Source organism: Oncorhynchus kisutch, linkage group LG11 (assembly GCF_002021735.2).
Source record: "Oncorhynchus kisutch isolate 150728-3 linkage group LG11, Okis_V2, whole genome shotgun sequence".
In the NCBI taxonomy this organism is placed as follows: domain Eukaryota; kingdom Metazoa; phylum Chordata; class Actinopteri; order Salmoniformes; family Salmonidae; genus Oncorhynchus; species Oncorhynchus kisutch.
Window position 1 is genome coordinate 49,221,696 of NC_034184.2, and position 23,830 is coordinate 49,245,525.

General features: G+C 44.2%; 1 protein-coding gene across 3 annotated transcripts in view; it reads left to right on the forward strand.

Moving 5' to 3' along the window:
• wdfy4 (WDFY family member 4) overlaps positions 1 to 23,830 on the forward strand; it is a 167,247-nt gene that overhangs the window by 21,541 nt on the left and 121,876 nt on the right. For all 3 annotated transcript variants that reach the window (XM_031835915.1, XM_031835916.1, XM_031835917.1), the window contains exons 7-23: positions 1,916 to 2,105; positions 2,514 to 2,674; positions 4,190 to 4,422; positions 4,738 to 4,868; positions 9,567 to 9,682; positions 9,781 to 9,882; positions 10,106 to 10,296; positions 12,376 to 12,609; positions 12,733 to 13,256; positions 14,699 to 14,789; positions 15,034 to 15,248; positions 15,496 to 15,599; positions 15,918 to 16,158; positions 16,374 to 16,450; positions 16,631 to 16,849; positions 23,125 to 23,303; positions 23,516 to 23,747. In XM_031835915.1, the coding sequence (XP_031691775.1) occupies positions 1,916 to 2,105; positions 2,514 to 2,674; positions 4,190 to 4,422; positions 4,738 to 4,868; positions 9,567 to 9,682; positions 9,781 to 9,882; positions 10,106 to 10,296; positions 12,376 to 12,609; positions 12,733 to 13,256; positions 14,699 to 14,789; positions 15,034 to 15,248; positions 15,496 to 15,599; positions 15,918 to 16,158; positions 16,374 to 16,450; positions 16,631 to 16,849; positions 23,125 to 23,303; positions 23,516 to 23,747 (3,240 nt within the window). The remainder of the gene's footprint in view (positions 1 to 1,915; positions 2,106 to 2,513; positions 2,675 to 4,189; positions 4,423 to 4,737; positions 4,869 to 9,566; positions 9,683 to 9,780; positions 9,883 to 10,105; positions 10,297 to 12,375; positions 12,610 to 12,732; positions 13,257 to 14,698; positions 14,790 to 15,033; positions 15,249 to 15,495; positions 15,600 to 15,917; positions 16,159 to 16,373; positions 16,451 to 16,630; positions 16,850 to 23,124; positions 23,304 to 23,515; positions 23,748 to 23,830) is intronic.

Below are 23,830 nucleotides of genomic sequence, written 5' to 3' on the forward strand. Positions count from 1 at the left end.
CATGGAGGACATATGTAAGGGATAATCAACGAGGGGCTATGCATTCTATGGAAAATCAGGAATGTGCGAAATGTGTTCCGCAACACGCTAGTGGAGTGAAATGGAATTTACCTTCCACAGAGCTGCTTATTTTCCCATAGAATGCATAGCCCCTAGAGCCCATAGTTGATTATCCTTTTTATACCATGGCTATAATTTAACACATTTCCCGCAAGAAATGTGTTCAACATCCACTGAAGTAGCTAGCAAGTTTACTAGATACAGTAGCTACAGTAGTTGCCTTGGTAACCAAACAAACATACTTGCTAGTTTAGCTAACCTTACCATCAGTCCTAGCTTGCTATTATGAAAATCGAATTCAACAATGTCAACAATGTTTACAATTCAACTTTTGCTTTCAAAAATAGCTCAAACATTGAACATGTAAGATTGAAATAGCCATTGAATTCTACCATGCTCTTGAGTGTAGGGGGCATGATTTTCGTTTTTGGCTAAAAAACATACCCATTTGAAACGGCCTATTTCTCAGATCCAGATTAGGATAGAAAACACTCAAAATATTGTCTGTGAGTATAACAGAACTGATATTGCAGGCGAAACCCTGAGGAAAATCAAACCAGGAAGTGGCTTCTATTTTGAAAGCTCCATGTTCCATAGCCTGCCTTCGCTCCATTTAAAGGGATATCAAACAGATTCCTTTCCCCATGGCTTCCTCAAGGTGTCAACAGTCGTTAGACATAGTTTCAGGCTTTATTTTGAAAATTGAGCGAGAAAGATAACATTGTGTCAGTGTTTTGCTTGCGCAACAGAGTGGGGCAGCCATTGTCTCTCCCTCTCCTATTGAAAAAGCAAGAGTCCCGGTTGAAATATTATCAATTATATATTTTAAATACAACCTGAGGATTGATTATAAAAAACGTTTGACATGTTTCTGTGGACATTACGGATACTATTTGGAATTTTCTTCTGCGATGTCATGACCGCTCGAGCATGTGGATTTCTGAACATAATGCGCCAAACAAATGGAGGTATTTTGGATATAAAAATAATCTTTATGGAACAAAAGGAACATTTATTTTGTAACTGGGAGTCTCGTGAGTGCAAACATCTGAAGATCATCAAAGGTAAGTGATTTAATCTATTGCTTTTCTGACTTTCGTGGCCAATCTACTTGGCTGCTAGGTGTTTGTAATATTTTGTCTACTGAGAGAGATGTTCTTACATAAACGCTTGTTATGCTTTTGCCGAAAAGCTGTATTGAAATCTGACACACCAGGTGGATTAACAACAAGCTAAGCTGTGTTTTGCTATATTGCACTTGTGATTTCATGAAAATTAAATATGTTTCGTAATTTTATTTGAATTTGGCGCCCTGCAATTCAGTGGGTGTTGATGAAAATGATCCCGCTAACGGGATGGGTGCGTCAAGAACTAGGCAAGCCAGTTAAGATCAAAGTCTTATTTACAATGATGGCCTACCCCGGCCAAACCTTAACCCGGACGACCCTGGGCCAATTGTGCACAGCCTTATGGGACTCCCAATCACTCCAGGTTGTGATACAGCCTGGAATATAATCAATATAATAATAATACTGTGCTAGTGTTTTATTTAATGCTATGGTTTTGGTGATGATGAGCAGTTTGCTTTGGTGATGATTATCAGTTTGTTTTGGTGATGATGGGTGATTTGTTTTGGTGATGGTGAAGGCATTCAGGCAATGTGTCTGGTGTGTATTTGTATGGTGAAATACTTGATTTACTCAATGTATGATTCATAGACCCTGTAACCCCTGCTCTCTCTCTCTCTCTCTCTCTCTCTCTCTCTCTCTCTCTCTCTCTCTCTCTCTATATATATATATATATATATATATATATATATATATATATATATTCTGTTTCTCCACTCTCTCCTCAGCTAAGAACTGTGTGCGTATCTGTATTCAGAACCTGCAGCGTATCAGTGATCGTGCCCCAGCTCCAGTCTTAGCTGAGGTGGCTGTCACAGTGTTCAGTTTCATCAGAGACTCCTACCAGCTCAACCCTGCTCTATTCACCGAGCTTGAAAATTACGATGGATACACTGTCTTACAGGCCATCATGACCCGGTGAGTTAGAGAGAAGGAGATGGGGGGAGGGAATTGAGGGAGAAAGAGAGGGTGAGGAAGGATGATGGTGAGGGAGAGAAAGGGAGTGTTTAAAGGTGGGAGGGAGAGGGACAGAGTAAAAACATCTGTCTTTATTGAAAGCGTCAGTTGTGGAACTTATCCAGATTTCTTGGAAATATGGCTTCCAGGAATAAAGGTGCGTGCAACAGACATAATGTAATTTGATTTATTTTTGGGTTAAAGTCAATTCTGCCCACAACACAATGCTATTTATGTCTCTGCAGTTTGTCTGCTTACAGATATATGGCTACAAATAATATTTTATCTTTCACTTTATATCTAGACCCTTTACTGTGTCTCTTTCACACTCTCTCCGTGCCATTAATTCCCAATTTTTCACAATGGCAGGTGTGAGGAGGGTGTGCCTGCGGAGGAGTTTGGTCCAGTAGAGGACCTGTTATCTCTGCTAGCGTCTTTGTGTCTGTTTGGGAGGTCAGAGCTGAAGGTGGCGCTCTGTGTCACCAACCCTCAGCCACCTGGTTTCAAGTTTGACCCCTCACTCACCACAGGTAAGAAAACACTTCCTTTTATTCTCCCCCCTCCTGCCCCCGTTTCCCCCACACTTTACAAGAACAAATGTAGGTGGGTTACTGGGAAACCTTGTGTGCCTCCCACCTCCAAACACTCCTCTACCCCTTCCCACACTCTTCCCTTGTACTCCCCAAACAGTCTCCTTCTCCCCTCCCTTGCTCCACCTCTCAGGTTAACAGGAGCCATGAGGTGATTATGTCCAAGATGATGAAGTGTCTGCAGTCCTAACTCTGTTAACAGACACACTGCATTCATAAAACACCACCGCACAGAGGCTACCCATCTATCACACACACACACACACACACACACACACACACACACGCACGCACGCACGCACGCACGCACGCACGCACACACACACACACACACACACACACACACACACACACACACACACACACACACACACACACACACACACACACACACACACACACACACACACACACACACACACACACACACACACACACACACACACACACACACACACACACACACACACACACACACACACACACACACACACACACACACACACACACACACACACGCACAGAGAGAGCCCATATATCACCTACAGGAGCACCTCTCTCACCAGCGTTGAGACAAGGGTATTTTAGGATGATCTTATTTGTCTGTGATATGATTTTCATTACAGGTGAAAATTAATCTTATTACAAACTACTTATATCTTTATTTACCACAAACATATCCATGTCCCCGCTCCTAAATCTATGACCATCTCGGAATATTCTGACAATGCTGTGCTTCCAAACTTTATCCGCCCGGATAATGATGTTTTCCCAATGTTTTTATGCAACTTAACACATTCGTTATCTATCAATCTATGTGAGCGTAACTCGATTCCCTTGGTTATTTTCTCCTGTTTAGGTTATTTGTGAGTTAATTGTTCAACCGTCATTCCTCTATGGAATTGAGCAAAATATGATAAATGGTTCCTAAACTAAAATATAACTTTGCTTAAATTGACCTTTGAGTATGCCATAAGATTATTTTCACATATATTACTTTGTCAGCTGCATGGGAATGTATTTCCGGTCCCCTTTTCAGTCAACATCAAACACAAAACAAACATATTTTTCCAGGTAGGGATAGTGGTCATAGGCACTATAACTAACCAGCCCAGCCAGTGTCTTTCTATGTGAAACAAATCCTCATTGACTGAACCTTTTTTTGGGGTGTCTGTCTCTCTTCTTCGACCTTGAGGAAACACTGCTCCTAGTTTATTACACTTTTACATATCTGTTTCTATCTGAGCCTAGTTAACCTTCTGCTTCAGGCTTTCTATCCTTGTGTCATAAGACGCAGTGCAGAGGGTCTGCACAAAAATATTTTCCTATGATGTGTTCTCAGTTTTGAGCAAATTACAGGAAGGAGATGATGAGAGGATTAAGGCACTTAGTACTTTTGAGATTCCCACAATAATGTATTTTTTCCCCCCTAATTTTTAACCCCTGTCCTTCCAGGCTCTGCGGTAAGGAACCTATCAGCGTTCCGTTTGCTCCAGGGTTCCTTCCAGCGGTCAGAGGACTGTGTTTTCTGCAGCCAGATCCTAAGCACCATCAGGACTGTGTGGTCATGGAACAGGGCCAACTTCTTCCTGTTAGAGTGGACTGTTCAATCACTGGCTCAGCTAGCTCAGTGTGTTTCGAAGAAACCACCTCCTGTACACAGACTGTTCTTCTCTATGTTAGAGATGGTGGGTTGAGTGACACATGCACCTGTGGGCAAGTAGGCACATACACACACATGCGTGCACAAGCACACACACTTGCATGCACACAAGGTAACTTCACTTGTTAGAGTACATACACACAAAATCTGCATCAGAATCTATCAATGTCCTGTCATTCAAGGAAGCTATCCCCTTAACAATCTTTACATTTATAGTTCTCCATCCATGACTTCATATGTCCGTTATGTTGAATTAATTCCGCAATTGATAATTTGGTAAAATACTTATCTGTTGATTCACCACTATTGACTGAACTATCCTGTTAATGTGTCTGTCCAGGTGGCATTCCATCTTAATTACATCCCCCACGAGGCTGTGCGTGCGGTGCAGGCGGTGCTGAAGCAGGGCTGGGCAGGGGCCGTGGCCGGAGGGGCACAGTTTGGAGTGGCTGCCCTCGGCTGCTTCCACAGGTTTAAATTTAGGAATAAACTTTATTGATCCCCAAAGGTTAAATTGGATTCGTCCCCAGTATAAGACACATTGATTATTTTATAAATGACTCTATGACTGGGATGATACAATATGCACTCAGTGGAAAGTTTATTAGGTACACTTCCCCACACTATTACGCCACCATCCTGTACTGTTGACACCAGGCAGGATGGGGCCATGGACTCATGCTGTTTACGCCAAATCCTGACTCAGCCATCAGCATGAAGCAATCAGACCTGCCCACTGGAGCCTCTTAATCTGCTGTAATAGCCCATTCGTGACAAGGACCGACAAGTTGTGTGTTCCGAGATGCCGTTCTGCACACCACTGTTGTACTGCGCTTTTATTTGCCTGTTTATGTCCCGCCTGAGAGCTTGCATGAGTCTTGCCATTCTCCTTTGACCTCTCTCATCAATTATCTTTTTTTCACCCACAGGAATACAGCTGACTTTGAGCATCATACCATGCTCAAAGTCGCTTAGGTCACTCGTTTTGCTCATTTTAACATTCAATCGAACAGTAACTGAATTCCTCGATGCCTGTCTGTCTACTTTATATAACCACAGCCACGTGACTCACTGTCTGTATGAGTAAACCATTTTAGTGAATGGGGTGGTGTACCTAAAAAACTGGCCACTGAGTGTATATTTATAGTAACATTTTACAGTATACAGTGCATTCAGAAAGTATTCAGACCCCTTGACTTTTTCTACATTTTGTTACGTAAGCCTTATTTAAAAATGTATTAAATTGTTGTTGTTCTTCTCATCAATTTACACACAATACCCCATAATGACAAAAGTTCAACCTTGGATTCATCAGACTACAGTCCTTTAGGTGCCTTTTGGTAACTCCAAGTGAGCTGTCATGTGCCTTTTTCTGAGGAGTTTGTTCTGTTTGAACACGCTACCATAAAGGCCTGATTGGTGGAGTCCTTCCGGAAGGTTCTCCCATCTCCACAGAGGAACTCTGGAGCTCTGTCAGAGTGACCATCGGGCGTCCCGAGTGGCACAGTGGTCTAAGGCATTGTACCGCAGTGCTAGCTGTGCCGCTAGAGATCCTGGTTCGAGTCCAGGCTCTGTCGCAGCCGGCCACGGCAGGGAGACTCGTGGGGCTGCGCACAATTGGCCCAGCGTCATCCGGGTTAGGGGAGGATTTCGCCATCAGGGATGTTCTTGTCCCATCGCGCTCTAGCAACTCCTGTGGAAGGCCGGGCGCAATGCACTCTGACATGGTCACCAGGTGTGTGGTGTTTCCCTCGACACATTGGTGCGGCTGGCTTCCAGGTTAAGCGGGCATTGTGTCAAGAAGTAGTGCGGCTTGGCTGGATTGTGTTTCGGAGGACGCTCGGCTCTCGACCTTCGCCTCTCCCAAGTCCGTACAGGAGTTGCAACAATGGGACAAGACTGTAACTACCAATTGGATGACATGAAATTGGGGAGAAAAATAAATATATATAAAAATAGTGACCATCGGGTTCTTGGTCACCTCCTTTAAGAATGCCCTTCTCCCCCAATTGCTCAGTTTAGCCAGGTGGCCTGCCCTAGAAAGAGTCTTGGTGATTCCAAACTTCTTCCATTTAATAATGAGGGAGTTCTTGGGGACCTTCAATGCCGCAGATATTTTTTGGTAGCCTGTGCCTCGACACACACAATCCTGTCTCGTCGCTCTACAGAGAATTCCTTCGATCTCATGGCTCGGTTTTTGCTCTGACATGCACTGTCAACTGTGGGACCTTATATAGACTGGTGTGGGCCTTTCCAAATCATGTCCAATTAATTGAATTTACCACAGGTGGACTCCAATGAAGTTGTAGAAACATCTCAAGGATGAAAAATGGAAACAAGATGCACCTGAGCTCAATTTCGATTCTCATAGCAAGGTTCTGAATACTTATGTAAATAAGGTATTTCTGTTTTTAATACATACATTGGCAAAAAACTGAGAATCTCTTTTCCCTTCATCATTATGGGGTATTGTGTGTAGATTGATGAGGGAAAAAAATTATTTAATACATTTTTGAATAAGTGTAACGTTGACGCAGGGAGTCAGAAGCATGTGCAGTTAGTGAGTGTAATATGAACCAACATAGCACAATACAATACAAGAGAAACGTATGACAAGGAAACATAACCAAAACTGAGGAGGGAAACATGAAAAGAAGGTGAGATCCGATAGTTATTGGGGAGTTGTAATCTGTAAGTTACCTCGTTGACCCTCCGGAGGACCTTGAACGGCCCCACAAACCAGGGACTCAGCTTCTTAGAGGACAGGCAGAGCGAGAGGTTCCTGGTGGAGAGCCAGACACGATCACCAGGATGGAACACGGGAGCCTCACTGACGGTGGATGGCGCACTAAAATCTCACGAGGGCATCGTTTCATACCTCTGCTGCGCACCTGAACCACTCGTCCACCACAGGAGGTTCGGTCTGGATCGGATTCCACGGAGCCAGGGCCGGCTGATAACCCAGAACACACTGGAAGGGAGTCAGCTTAGTGGAGGAGTGTCCAAATTAATTCTGGGCGTATTCAGCCCAAGGAAGGAATGGGGCCCACTCCCCCTGCTGGTCCTGGCAGTGAATCCTCAGGAACCTCCCCAGCTCCTGGTTTATCATCTCCACCTGCCCGTTAGATTGAGGCTGGTACCCAGAAGTGAGACTGACTGTGACCCCAGCTTCTCCATAAAAGCCTTCCTCCGGATGGTGAAAGTGCCGGAAGACCTGCTGGAAGAGTACCTCAGTGACCCGGAGAGCGTTAGGGAGACCAGAGAGAGAGATGAAACTACATGATTTTGAGAATCTGTCCACAACCACCAAAATGGTGGTGAAACCATCAGACAAGGGGAGATCAGTGATTAAATAAATTGACAGATGAGACCAGGGATGCTGTGGCACAGGAAGGGGAAGGAGTTTTCCTGCTGGAGCGTGCGGTGAGATTTATATTGAGTACATACTGAACTTGACATGAGTTGACATAGTGTGCAACGTCCTGTGCCAAAGTGGGCGAGTGGAACTGTGATGTGCGTAATAGTGCCGGATCCCAATGGTCGTATATCCAACGCTTGGACCAGAAATAGAGAAGAGAGCGGGTATGAGGTGATGTGCAGGGAGGAGGCAAAGGTCTCGTCAATAAAATTCCCTGTGTCACCAGAACTCTTTAGAGCTGTAGAAACAATAGATGAGGGACCGCCTCCTAGTGAAATCGATACTGAAAAAGGTTTGACGGACAGTGATGATGATGGAGTACTCATGCCTAACCCAGGAAGTCCCTCTGCTCTCGTGGATTCCGGGTTGGGACGTACCAGACACCGTTGAAGCTGGTGCCCTTCCTGGCCGCAATAGGGACAGAGCCCTAACTGCCTCCGATGGCGTCGCTCAGCCGTGGGGAGGCTTGTGGCCATGGGTTCAGGCTCTGACGCAGAACGGTCAACGAAGGAGGGAGAGAGGCGATGGGGGTGCTGACGCTCCCGAAGGAGGTTATCCAGACGAATGGCCATCGCGATGAGTGTGTCCAAGGTTAGATTTTCATCTCGGCAAGCCATCTCCGTCTGGACTTCTTTGCGCAATCCTCTTCTGAATAGGGTGCAGAGCGCCGGATCATTCCATCCACTGGATGCTGCCACTGTCCTCTCTGCCCTCCGGTGAATGGTGGAAGACCCTGAACCCCTCATAGGAACCCAGCTCCTCTTCTCTCTCAGACGGCTATAGCCCACTCCAACGGAAATAACCCGGAAATAACCGGGGCAACCTTGGACCTGTCTGTGGTGGGAACTCCCAACTGATGAGTGAAATAGAGGGAGCACTGGAGTAGGAAACCACAGCATTTGGAGGGAGACCCGTAATATTTGTCCGGGAGGGACAAACGGGCATCGCTGACCTGGGTGGACTGTTGGATGGGGCTGGGGTGCTGGCACGCTGGGTCGACTTGTTGTAGAGAATCCTCCGCTTGTTGGAGGTGATGCCCCTCCGGAAATGTCAAGATGTTGAATAATGTGGAGGACCTCATCCATAGCCATCCGCAGTTGTGCCAGGTGTTCATAGTGTTGGCGAAGTAAGTGTCCCTGTTCGCTGACTATCTGGGAGATGTCCTGATTAACTGATGCTTCCATATTTTGAGGCAGTATTCTGTAACTTCGATGCAGGGAGTCAAGAAGCAGGTGCAGTTAGTGAGTTTAATATGAACAAACATACAAAACAAGACAAACGTCTGACAAAGAAACATAACTAACACTACCTGATAACTGATAACAAAAAATTATTATATTAAGGGTAAGTAGTCAGGGAGTAATGAAGTCCAGGTGTGACTGGTGATGAGACGCAGGTGTACGTAAAGATGGGTTTCCAGGACCGGTGGTTAGTAGACCTGCGACATCGAGTGCCAGAGAGGGAGAGCGGGAGTAGACGTGGCAAGGCTGAAACGTAACAAAATGTGGAACATTCAAGGGGTCTGAATGCCTTCCAAATGCACTGTATATCCAGTTACTCATTGCGTATTTATACCTTGTGTAATTATTTTTATATTACTTCTCTTTTCTTCTCTCTGCATTGTTGGGAAGGGTCCGTAAGTAAGCTTTTCACTGTTAGTCTACACTAGTTTACGAAGCATGTGACAAATCAAATTTGATTGGATTTGACTTTAGTTTAAAATATACAAGATCTCTTCCATTCCTCTTCAGGTTGACAGTGCGTAGTGGTCTGCTAGCGGAGGTTCTCAGTGATGGAGGTCTGTTGGAACTTCTGCTTGGAGAACTACGCAGGAGGGCCAAGATACTCAGGAAGGCTAGAGGAGCAGGTATGTTATTGTAACCATGATGTTACCACATATAGTCTTATTTAGAGCCTATAGAGCCTTTCACTCTTCCTCACAGTGATCTCATCTCTCTCTGTCAGGTCCCCAAGATCAGTCAGCTGTAGAGGACAATGAGAGAGCTCTCACCACCAGCATGCTCACAGTAGTGGCTGCCCTCACCCTGCGCTCCATCAGAAACACAGGTAAGTGTCGGAATCTGGTCTAGCGGTAGTGCAACCAACATTGCCCCCAAAGGCACTGGTCCGATCCCTGGGTCCACCACTAGCCACTTTCCTCTCATCCTCTCACTCTCATCTGACTCCCCTCGCTTTTATATCTGAGTCTATCCAAAGAAATGCTACAATCTATCAGGTACACAAATCCCGATCACAAATATCTCGCTTTCTCTCTTCCCCGCTCTCTCAGTGTCAGTCCGTGACCTTGGGATGGTTCCCTACATAAAGATATTTCTAGATGAGGAGCAGTACAGAGGACCAACCCTCAGCATCCTGGAGCAGCTGTCAGAGATAAACCCTGACGAGTTTATGTCTACGGCTATAGGAGCTCTCTGTTCCTCTACACAACAGGAGCTGGGGCTCAAACAAGACCTGCTGCAGGTACACACACAGACATTGATCTCTCTCTAATGTTTTATGGATTGTTGTCAGAAACACATTTTTCTAAAGCATGAGGAGAAATGACAGCCAACAAAAACACGTGAGGGTCTCGACTAATCTGCAGATTTCATTTTCACGTCAAATTTTAACAAATTGTAACATGTTTAAAACATAATAAGGCAGTGAATTTGTTATCCCATCCTCCAGGAGCCTTATTGCATTATAGACAAATGCAGATTGATTAGCTGATACAGGTTTAGCTGTTAGCCGGGGCGCTATTTGATTACCCCTGCAGCCCTGTGCTGTAGCTCTATGAAGATTAGGACCTCTATCACATCAGAGAATGGCTGATAAACCTGATTAGGTCTAAGTGAGTTAGCGACTTACTGTACGTGTCTATTTTTATAGATCAGAATGAGAGGGGTACTAACTCGCAGACGATATATGTGTGTATGGGTGTGTGGTGGTGGGGTGTTTGTGTGTTTGGTGTGTGTGCGAGTGTGTGTAATTGTATATGAGTTTGTGTGAGTGTGTGTGCGCGAGTGTGTCTATGTGTGTTAACTTGATTAAAGCAGGTGGCAGTCAGATTTAGTGTGACCTGGTTTGGCGTGTGTTGAGAGCCATTGTGATTAGTCTAATTCTTGTTAATCACATTTCTCTCTGCGTTCTGCCACACACATTGCCTATCAGATGGATTAGACCACTAAATTAGATGAAGCTAATCACATTTAGCTTAGTCCTCAACAACGGTTACCCCAAATAATTTATGATTTTGTTATTTATTTATGTCAGGACTATTTTTCATCCCTTCATGACCTGCTTGTTTTAATTGGCCTGATAGAACCGAAGAGATAAGCTCGCATTTTCCTTTGTTTACTTATTGATAGGCAATTGAATGCATTATACATTATTACTCAAAATGTTTACACAGTGCCGAGTGAAAGTCTACACACCCCTTGCACAGATTCACATTTTGCTGCCTTAAAAATCAATCTAAAAAGGGATAAAAAAATATAAAAAAATATGTCTTGATTGGGTATGTCCCCACACCCCATAGTTTATACTTGGTGGAAGCATCTTTGGCGGCAATTACAATGACTTTCCAAGAGGCGTTGAGTGTTCTTGAGTGGTCTACTCTCAGTCCTGACTTGAGTCTGCTTGAAAGGTTTGAAAATGACTGTCCATCAATGATTCCCAACCAAATTTACTGAGCTTGAGCAATTAAAACAATTAATATATGTTGCCTTAATTAAGAGTTGTGCGAAGTTGGTAGAATCTTATTCAAAATTATTCACAGCTGTAGTTGCTGCCAAAGGGGCTTCCACAAAGTATTAACTTTGGGGTAAGAATGTACTGTAAGCTCACTTCGGAGCTAGCTTGAAATCTTGCCGATGGAACTATCCAATTGGAACCTCTTGTGTAGTTCAATTGTTTTGCATGTTGTCAAGCGGGCAGTTAAGTGTGTTGGTAAGGTAGAGGACCCTGGTACAAGCCCAGTCAGAGGTAAGTCCAGGGTGGCAGCACTATATGCTAAGTTAGCATACTGACACTGGTTTTATAAAGACATGAGCAATCAAGACATCTTTGTTTTAAATTTTTTAGAAATTGAGAAAATGTTCTAAAATGTTTCTTTCACTTTGAAAGTGGAGCAGGTTGTGTAGATAACTAGTAAAAAAAAGGGGTGTAGACTTTCACTAGGCATTATACATATCTAGATGTTGGTCACTGATGCCTTTTTGACAACATTCTCCCAAACCTCAAACATCTCAAACATCCCAAAGAGAATACTGTGTGTGAGCTGAATAGTTTGGTCCAGGCTATTCTGTTTGTGCTGTCTGTAAAGGGTTAATTCTGTATGGGTCAAGTTCAATTACCTCAATCTATGCCTGTAAACTTGCCATATAATCTTCTCAATAGCCATGTTAACCGGACTTTCTCGATCTGCCTCATCCATAGAACTGTATAATATAACATAGTCTACCTTGTTTGTTAGATAGTCAGAGAGGACTAAAGCATAAATGGAGCCAGACGTGTGTGTGTACATTTTCTGTAACTGAATTCTCTCTCTGTGTTCTCCAGTCAGTTTTGAAGGTTCTGGAGAGACCTAACAGTTGGGGGGCGTTTCGACGTGCGCGGGGCTTCACCGGCCTGCTGTCCCTGGTGGTGGACATGGAGGGGGCTCTGAGTGACCACACTCAGGGTGGGGTGTGGGGTGCTAAGGGGCAGCAGGGGATACTAGACCTCCTCTTCCTCACCCTACACACCCTCGCCCTAGCTGTCCACGTACACCCTGTCAACTCACACCAGTTCCAGGTAAGTAACACCACAGTACTGTGATGTCATTAATTCAAATGAGGTGTCCAATAACCTCGTAAGCCAAAGGATGGGTTGTATGAAAGTGACCAGACATGAAAATAATTCATTAATTTGTTCCAGGCTGAAGGGTTCTACGAGAGGCTGGCTGAAGCCTTACTACGGCTGGGTTGTTTCCAGACTGAGGGCTGGGAGGCAACAGAGAGGATGGAGGGCCACACTGGGGGTATGATGAGTAGGGGCCTGGGCCCGAGATGGGGTCAGAGAGAAACAGAGGACAATCATTCACTTGGGAGGAGCTTCCACCAGTTTCTGGAGCTGTCTGAGACCCTAGTGCTCACCTCCCTCTCTTCCACCTCCAAGCCACCCCTGCCTCCCTCTTTACAGACCTGTATCAGGCTCCTCTCCTACCTGGACCAATTAGCTACAGGGACCTACGCTGCCCTTGAGATGACAGCAGGACATGTGGGAGAGAAGAGAGAGGAGGTGGGAGATGGAGAGACCCAGGGGGGTGGTGGTGGAGGAGAGAGGCTGCAGACTGTGCCACCAACCCGAAAGACTTCACAGACACCAGAGGATGAACTACCGGGGGGATCCAGACCTGCAGGCCACAGCGTCGCTGTTGTCTGCTCTGAGACTAACTACAGGTGGAACTGTTGTTTCTTGTTAAAGAGACACTATCGTACCAGAGTATCTCTATTTCAATGTCCATCTATATCTATCTCCCTTTCTATCTCCTTCTACTTTCCTTCTCATTCTCCCCCTCCCTTTCCATCTTCATCTCCCTAAATATTACAGTGGTTTTCTTCTAAGCTTTTACAGTGCATTCAGAAAGTATTCAGACCTCAGATCTGGGGAAGGGTACCAAAAAAATGTCTACAGCATTGAAAGTCCCAAATAACACAGTGGCCTCATTCATTGTTATTTTGGAACAACCAAGATTTTCCTAGAGCTGGCCGCCCAGCTAAACTGAGAAATCGGAGGAGAAGGCCTTGGTCACGGAGGTGAAAGAGCTCCAGAGTTCCTCTGTTGAGATGGGAGAACCTTCCAGAAGGACAACTATCTCTGCAGCACTCCACCAATCAGGCCTTTATGGTAGAGTGGCCTGACGGAAGCCACTCCTCAGTAAAAGGCACATGACAACCCGCTTGGAGTTTTCCAAAAGGTATCTTAAGGTCTCAGACCATGAGAAACAAGGGTCTGATGAAACCAAAAGGGTCTGAAGGGTCTGGTCTGATGAAACCAAGATTGAACTCTTTGGGCTGAATGCCAGGCGTCATGTGTCTTGAGGAAACGAGGCACCAGCCCTACAGCGAAACATGATGGTGGCAGCATCATGGTGTGGGGGTGTGTCAGCGACAGGGACTGGGAGACTAGTCAGGATCGAGGGAAAGATGAATGGAGCAAAGTACAGAGAGATCTTTGATGAAAACCTGCTCCAGAGCACTCAGGACCTCATACTGGGGCGAAGGTTTACCTCCCAACAGGACAACAACGTTAATCACACAGCCAAGACAAAGCAGGACTGGCTTCAGGACAAGTGTCTGAATATCCTTGAGTGGCCCAGCCAGAACCCGATCAAACATCTATGGAGAGGCCTGGAAATAGCTGTGCAGAGGCGCTTCCCATTGAACCTGAAAGAGCTTGAGAGAATCTGCAGAGAAGAATTGGAGAAACTCCCCAAATACAGGTGTGCCAAGCTTGTAGCATCATAACAAAGAAGAGTCGAGGCTGTAACCACCACCAAAGGTGTTTCAATACTTATGTAAATGTGATATTTCATTTTTTTATTTTGCAAAAAATTCTAAAAACCTTTGATTTTGCTTTGTCATGATGGAGTATTATGTGTAAATTGATGTGGGGGGAAAAGTATTTAATCCATTTTAAAATAAGGCTGTAATGTATCAAAATGTGGAAAAAGTCAAGGGTCCTGAATACTTTCCGAATGTACTGTATATTACAGGTTGTTGCATGAGTGTTAATTTCTCTCGTACCCAATCTATCAGAGGCCAAGCAAGATTGCTTCATATTATAATTACGAGAGAATATAACTATGTGATACTATGTATCTGTGGGTTTATGGGTTCAGGTTTACCTGTGACCAGACCATACTGTATCCTGGAGCCCTCAGGGTCATCATGACTATCCTGCCTCATGTCTTTACTGCAGAGGATCCACAGGTAACCTATCAGCAGACCGACTACACTGCTCTGTCATATGCAGGAATCAATTCAGGAATCAGTTAGATTTAATTCACGCTGTATTGCTCTTTCATATTATGTAGAAATCAATTAATTGGAATTCAACTCAGTTCAGTTCAATTGGATTACTCATAGCTCCTCTCTTCTCAGACTGCTTTGCTGTCATTTGAATTTTACTCAATTTGGTTAAATTGAATTCTTCATCATTCCTCCTCTCCCCCAGCTGTCAGTGGAGGTCCAGTACTCAGTAGCCCACCACCTCCAGGTGATGGTAACATCAGAGAAGAACCGGCAGATTGTCTGCAAGGGGGGTTTGGTGTCCACTCTACTAACCCACTGTCGAAGCATTCTGCTCAGGCCGGACCACCCACTATACCTGCCTGACACACGCATCCTAGAGAAAATCTCCTCACACTCCATCTCCCACATAGACCTCAGGTCAGCTGCTTTTCTTGGCACCAAGCTTGGGTGTGTATACGTATTAGGCACCAAATGGCAGTGAAACAGGGAAGGACTATCTGGACACGCGTTTCCGCTTTCTGATTCAATAAGTTTTAAAACATTGTCCCTGTGTTGATCTCACTACCCACCGTTGAGGAATCTTTTTTGTATTTAAAATGGATAGTTCACCCCAAAATCAAAGCTTGACGAATGTTATCTTACCTCTTATTTCCTTCTCCTCCAGGCGTTTCCTGTGTCTTTGTGATCCTCTGATGTGCCAAGCTAACAACATTGCTGCCACCTCTGCTCCAGAATCCAACACACAATGCCCCTTTTCTCCCTCCAATGGTAAAGATACAGAACTTTTATCTGATTTTAAGTCCTGCACTAGTACTGTTGATTCAACTAATAAGGTCATAATTATATGACCATTTGAATCAGCTGTGCTAATTCTAGAAGACATCAAAGAAGTGGACTGGCTAGGGGTAGTCGAGGAGTGGTTTGGGAAACACTTGTCTAGAGGAAGCAGACAGCATTTGAAATCTGTGTTCCAAAAAGTGTAGCTTTTAACTTTAGGCCTATACTGTATATAGTCATTACATGTAATTCTGTAATTGCTAATGAAATAAACATGGTTGTAATCGTATAATTAATCTAATTTTGCAGGCCACAGCCCAGAGAAGGCAGACAGCTTAACAGATAGTGAGACCACCACTCGCTCCATCATGAAGCGCTCTTTTAGCCTGCTGAGCTCCTCTCCTCCTATTGGCTCTCCTGTCGGCCAGCCCCTCCCCCTGCACCAAATCATTAGCCTAGTCTCTATGACGTCACCAAGGAGCTTCCGACCACACCGAGTCTCCACCTCTCCGGCCTTTGTGGAGTTTGATATGACTGAGAGTGGCTATGGGTGAGTCCACTGTACTGGGTAGGTTGGAAGTGGGATTGGTTCTGATAGGTTTGCATAGGATTCCAATGATTCACTAGCCTGATCCCAGATCTGTTTGTGATGTCTTGCCAACTTCTATGGTCATTGTCATAGGAAATGTTCTGTTGCTCACCATTGATTTGACAATGACGTGTGTTTCTGTGTGTGTGTGCATGTCTGTGTGTGTATGTTTTCAGATGTCTATTTCTACCATCCCTGGCTACAGTGAAAGGTGTCAATGCTGACTCCATCCCAACAGGGGGGATAGGAGGAGGTAAGACAGGAGGGGAGGGAGTTCACCTAGTACTGTATCAACTATGTTTTACTTTTAACAACTATATGTTTTCCTATTTTACTTGTTTAAATGGATTTGCTTTGAAAATGCTGTATGACCTATGTTTGGCTTACTTTATCTCTGCCTTTCCCCTCTCCTCCTCCTCTTCCATTCAACCAGACTGTCGTGGTTTCCCTCCGGCAGCAGGCCTGTCATATTCATGCTGGTTCCTGATCAGCAGGTTCAGTTCAGCCTGTGATTCCCACCCGATCTGGCTGCTGTCTGTGGTGCGCCATATGTCCCGTGCCGAACAGCAGTACGTCTGTCTGTCTGTCTCCATCTCAGCCAGCGATGGATGTTTGGTCATCTCAACTGAGGAGGAGCCTTTTACCTTCCTGGGTAAAGACATGTTAAAGAGACATTGGAATGACCTAAACCTGTGCTGTAATGTTTTCTTTGGCACAATATGCTATTTACAAAAAAATACACCAATCCCAAACCAACCTCTAGACCAGGGGTGTCAAACTCATTTTTGGAGGGCCTACTGTGTGCTGGTTTGTGGTCTTTCCTTTCAATTAAGACCCAGACAACCAGGTGAGGGGAGTTTCTAACTAATCAATGACATTAATTAATCAATCAAGTCCAAGGAAGGAGCGGAAACCCGCAGACACTTGGACCTCCGTGCAATGAATTAGACACGTGCTTTAGAACAATGTTCTGGCTAAGATGTGCGCATGCACGCACTTCCTCCAGGAATGCCACGCAGAAGAAATGCAGTGCCGCACAGAAACGCAAGAGATTGAAATTCACTGAGTTCGCCCCATAAGTTTACACTATGTACACTACCGGTCAAAAGTTTTAGAACACATACTCATTCAAGGGTTTTTATTTATTTTTACTATTTTCTACATTGTAGAGTAATAGTGAAGACATCAAAACTATGAAATAACACATATGGAATCATGTTGTAACCAAATAAGTGTTCAACAAATCAACATATATTTTAGATATTTGATTCTTCAATTAGCCACATTTGCCTTGATGACAGCTTTGCACACTCTTGGCATTCTCTCAACCTTTTTGATGATGTATCAATCAATCAAATGTTTTTATTAAGCCCTTTTTACATCAGCCGATGTCACAAAGTGCTATACAGAAACCCAGCCTATAACGCCAAACAGCATCAATTTAGGTGTAGAAGCACGGTGGCTAGGAAAAACTCCCTAGAAAGGCAGGAACCTATGAAGAAACATAGAGAGGAACCAGGCTCTGACGGGTGGCCAGTCCCCTTCTGGCTGTGCCGGTGGAGATTATAACAATACATGGCCATGATATTCAAACATTCATAGATGACCAGCAGGGTCAAATAATAATAATCACAGTGGTTATAATCACAGGGTGCAACAGATCAGCACCTCAGGAGTAAATGTCAGTTGGCTTTTCATAGCCGGTCATTCAGAGTTTGAGACAGCAGGTGCGGTAGAGAGTCGAAAACAACATATCCAGGACAAGTTAGCATGTCCAGTGAACAGGTCAGAGTTCTGTAAGCCGCAGGCAGAACAGTTGAAAATGGAGCAGCAGCACGACCAGGTGGACTTGGGACAGCAAGGAGTCATCGGGTCAGGTAGTCCTGAGGCATGGTCCTAGGGCTCAGGTCCTCTGGGAGAAAATAAGGAGAAAGAGAGAATTAGAGGGAGCATACTTAAATTCACAAAGGACACCAGATAAGAGGAGAAATACTCCAGATATAACAGACTGACCCTAGCCCCCTCGACACGAACTATTGCAGCATAATTACTGGGGGCTGAGACAGGAGGGGTCGGGAGACACTGTGGCCAAGTCAAACTATACCCCCGGAGAGGGCCAACCAGGCAGGATATAACCACACCCACTTTGCCAAAGCACAGCCCCCACACCACTAGAGGAATATCTTAAACCACCATTTTATAGCCCACAAAGATCTCCCCCACGGCACAAACCCGAGGGGGGCTGTTGATAGCTGTGTTAATTAATAGCTGTTGGAGGTCATGGAAGGAGAGTTGAATGTCATTGAAGCTCATCTGGAGCTAACACAGAGTTAACACAGTGTCCAAAGAAGGGCCAGAGGTATACAGAATGGTTTCGTCTGCGTAGTGGAGGATCAGAGAATCACCAGCAGCAAGAGCGACATCCTTGATGTACACAGAGAATTAAACCCCGTGGCACCCCCATAGAGACTGCAGTGGTCTGGACAACAGGCCCTCCGATTTGACACACTGAACTCTATCAGAGAAGTATTTGGTGAACCAGGCGAGGCAATCATTTGAGAAACCAAGGCTGTTGAGTCTGCCGATAAGAATGTGGTGATTGACAGCGTCGAAAGCCTTGGCCAGGTTGATGAATACACAGTAATGTCTCTTATTGATGCCGGTTATGATATCATTTAGGACCTTGAGCATGGCTGAGGTGCACCCATGACCAGCTCGGAAACCAGATTGCTTAGCGGAGAAGGTACAGTGGGATTTGAAATGGTCGGTAATCTGTTTGTTAACTTGGCTTTCGAGGACCGTAGAAAGGCAGGGTAGGATAGATATAGGTCAGTTTGGGTCTAGAGTGTCTCCCCCTTTGAAGAGGGGGATGACCGCGGCAGCTTTCCAATCTTTGGGCATCTCAGACGATACGAAAGAGAGGTTGAACAGGCTAGTAATAGGGGTTGCAACAATTTTGGCAGATCATTTTAGAAAGAGAGGGTCCAGTTTGTCTAGCCCGGCTGATTTGTGGGGGTCCAGATTTTACAGCTATTTCAGACCATCAGCTATCTGGATTTGAGTGAAGGAGAAATGGGGGAGGCTTGGGTGAGTTACTGTGGGGGGTGGAGGGCTGTTGATCAGGGTAGGGGTAACCAGGTGGAAAGCATGGCCAGCTGTAGAAAAATGGTTATTGAAATTCTCAATTATAATGGATTTATCGGTGGTGACAGAGTTTCCTAGCCTCAGTACAGTGGGCAGTTGGGAGGAGGCGTTGTTATTCTCCATGGACTTTAAAGTGTCCCAGAACCTTTTTGAGTTTGTGCTACAGGATGCAAATTTCTGCTTGCAAAAGCTAGCCTTAGCTTTCGTAACTGCGTGTGTATATTGGTTCCTAACTTCCCTGAAAAGTTCCATATCATGGGGGCTATTCGATGCTAATGCAGAACGCCACAGGATGTTTTAGTGCCGGTCAAGGGCAGTCAGGTCTGGAGAGAACCCAGGGCTATATCTGTTCCTGGTTCAATTTTTTTTTGAATGGGGCATGCTTATTTAAGATGGTGAGATGGTATTATGAGTACAGCGACTGCAATTAGAAGGCATAATGTTAATTTTACTACCAGCTTTGGCTGGTGGAGGTCCTGTAGAACCATGGCCAGATAAAGCGTCCGGGGGGAAAAGTTGTATGAAAAAAGTTGAGTGAGGAAAAAAAAAAAAAAAGGTAATTAAAAAGTAAAAACTGTCATGTTGGCAGGTAGCAAAGTTACGCAAGCAACGAAATGCACAGCAGCACGTAAACAAGTTAACAAGTTGTGACAGGAAATTACGTCAGCAGTGATAACTGTGTATCAGGCGTACCTTCTTGGAAAGGCTTACAGAATGTAGTCACCTGAAAGTTCATTTGTGGAATTTCTTTCCTTCTTAATAATGCATTTTAGGCAATCAGTTGTGTTATGACAAGGAAGGGGGGTATACAGAATATAGCCCTATTTGGTAAAAGACCAAGTCCATATTATGGCAAGAACCTCTCAAATAAGCAAAGATAAATTACTTTCAGACATGAATGTCAGTCAATATGCAAAATGTCAAGAACTTCGAAAGTTTCTTCAAGTTCAGTCGCAGAAACCATCAAACACTATGATGAAATTGGCTCTCATGACGACCCCCACAGGAATGGAAGAAGACTCCTCTCTGCTGCAGAGGATAAGTTCATTAGAGTTACCAGCCTCAGAAATTGCAGCCAAAATAAATGCTTCACAGAGTTCAAGTAACAGACACATCTCAACATCAACTATTCAGAAGAGACTGTGTGAATGAGGCCTTTGTGGTCGAAATGCTACAAAGAAACCACTATTAAAGAACAATAAGAAGAAGTGATTTGCTTGGGCCAAGCAATGGATATTAGACCGGTGGAAATTGTCCAAATTTGAATATTTTGGTTCCAACCGCTATGTCTTTGTGAGACGTGGTGTGGGTGAACGGATGGTCTCCGCATGTGTATTTCCCACCGTAAAGCATGGAGGAGGAGGTTTTATGGTGTGGGGGTGCTTTGCTGGTGACACTGTCTGTAATTTATTTAGAATTCAAGGCACACTTAACCAGCATGGCTACCACAGCATTCTGCAGCGCTACGCCATCCCATCCGGTTTGGACTTAGTGGGACTATCATTTGTTTTTCAACAGGACAATGACGGCTGTCACACCTCCAGGCTGTGTAAGGGCTATTTGACCAAGAAGGAGAGTGATGGAATGCTGCATTAGATGACCTGTCCTCCACAATCCCCGAACTCAACCAATTTGAGATGGTTTGGGATGAGTCGGTCCGCAGAGTGAAGGAAAAGCAGCCAACAAGTGCTCAGCATATGTGGGTACTCCATCAAGACTGTTGGAAAAACATTCCAGGTGAAGCTGGTTGAGAGAATGCCAAGAGTGTGCAAAGCTGTCATCAAGGCAAAGGGTGGCTATTGGAAGAATCTCAAATATAAAATATAGTTAGATTTGTTTAACAATTTTTTGGTTACTACATGATTTGTGTTATTTCATAGTTGTAATGTCTTCACTATTATTCTACAATGTAGGAAATGGTAAAGATAAAGAAAAACCCTGGAATGAGTAGGTGTTCGAAATTTTTTGACCGGTAGTGTAGATCAATGTTTTTTCTGCGGATCGGATCAACATTACATCAACCGCTTTTCAATGCAACACACCAAAACAAATCTAACTTTGCAAGATTGAGTCTGTGATTTTGTTGTAGGCAGAGCTAAAGCGCAACGGATTAGAATTCTATTGGCTGGGGTAGCCGACTAGCAGTCTTCAATCATGCTTTTCAGATCAGAGCTGCGCTGGTGTGCATTTGTTTATATTCTTTGCTAGTTACCGAGTTATTAGCCCAGTTTTGTCTAAGTATAGATCTACAATGGGGATATTGCTTCCTAAAAGAGCACAAAACGTGTCGGCTACATTTCAAGCTGTCTTTGAAAACCTAGTCAGGTAAAAAGTTGATGTCTTAATTAAAGGGGCAGTGTTTGAGATTGAAATTGTGTGTTTTACATTGGATAAAAGTAGAGACTCAGAGCAAAACATTTTTATATCATACACTGCAGTTGAGGAACAATGGCAAAGTAATTATTCTTAGAAAGTTGATTAATGTTTTAGTACCCCTACTGGAGAGCTCTTCTTTGTCTACACCGATTCAGCATCGTTCACACTCTCTTAAGCCTTAGCCCCACCCTTCTATTTAAGGGGTCACATGAGGCCATGTGGTAAACACATGCTATATCAAATAGAATGTAAGTGTATTTGTCACATGCACAGGATACAGAACGTGTAAATAGTACAGTGAAGTGGTAGCTTACATAGTAGCAATATCAAAAACAAAGTGTTTAAATTGATGGGTCATGTGAAGGAAATGCTATAACCACTTCCCAGCCACATCTACTGTAGCTAAGCTACACATCTTCATGAAATACAATAGATGGCTGTAATCACCCACATACACACCTGGCTAATTTGATGGGTCATGTAATAATCCGGCCGAAGTGGAGTATTTTGTTTAGACATATAGCTAGCTAGCTAAACAATGAACTGGCATAATCCCAACTCATACTACTACCAATACAAATATTGTCATAGCTATGGTATGATTCTTCAGGTAGCTAACAAACTATGTGCAATGTTAGCTAGCTAACATTAGGCTACAACTAGCAATGAAAATGGCTTTCTGATTCAAATAATATTATTAATCAGACTATACACAGACTAATTTAACATTTTTGTTCATATTTATGGACGGAATACAAGTTTGTTATTATGGAAGGCATTTCTATAAAAAAAACTCTTTTTGATAAAAACAAATAGTTGTTTACATTCAAATGCCGCTCCTGTGAAGTAGTGACGTGCGACATACGCCTAGTTTCCAAAATGAGTCACATATAGGTTACTGTAGGCTACATCATAGAAATCAAAAGCTATATCCATGTGAAAATGTAATGGGATTTTCTATTTACTATTTATTGGTTACTGTTTAAAACTGTAAGGGTACAGCCTCAGTGTTCACTGTGTCGTGTCTTGTGGCATCATTAAATTGAAGACTGGTAGCTCTCATGCTTGAAAAGGTTGTAGACCCCTGCCCTACACCCTGTGCACTTGGAAATTTGAAAGGATTTGATTGGTATAAACATTATGATATAACTTCCAACTATCTTATGACAGGGCAAGGAAGAGAGATTACCATTATTGCTTACACCTGTCAAATTCTCTCAGATATCCACAAGTGGTCTAGAGGTCAATTTGGGATTGGGGCTATGATTGCTCTGAATTACCTAATTTTAGAAAGATTTAGCAAAAGGTGGATTTTTGTAATTTTAGTTGATTACTGTTTGATCTGGACTGCAACTCCTTCTGTGATTGATTGATTGTTGTATAATTGATTGATGTATTAATTGCCAGATATGATGGAGCCAGAGGTGCGGACCCCCAGCCCACTGCCAGGTTCATTGAGGTTCAAATGCTCCAGTCAGCTGACCCCAGGTCAGTGGCACCATCTGGCCATTGTCATGGCGAAGGACGTGAAGAAGAGCTGTAAGGTCACGGCCCACCTCAATGGGGAACTGGTGGGAGCAGCAAAGGTACAGGAGTAGGAGAGAGTAAATTCATCCATTTTACATTGAAAGATGATCGAATAAACTTCTGTTGTGTTGGAGGCCATTGGCGATTTTTCCGCTGCTGCTGTGATTTTTAGCTGTAGCTCATGTCATTGGTTGAAGTACTGTCTACTCCCTTGCTCACTCTGTGCTGTGAAAATGCAGAGAACTCTCTATGTGTTCTGATTCGCTGTCAGATGCTGTACATCCAACCGTTCCCGGGTCAGTACATTTCCATGGAACCCACGGCGGTGATTGACGTGTGTGCCTTCATTGGAACGCCGTCTATATGGAAACAGCACGCTTCGTTGGTGTGGCGCGTCGGGCCCACCTACCTGTTTGAGGAAGTGCTGAGTCCAGGGGCTGTAGGAGTCATCTACAACCAGGGAACAGCCTACTTGGGAAACTACCTGGCTCTACGCAACACAGGTGATCATTAACTGGCCATGGACTTAAGACCGTGTAGTCAATTTACTTAAAGCTTGCAGATACTGTATAACACATGATTCCTT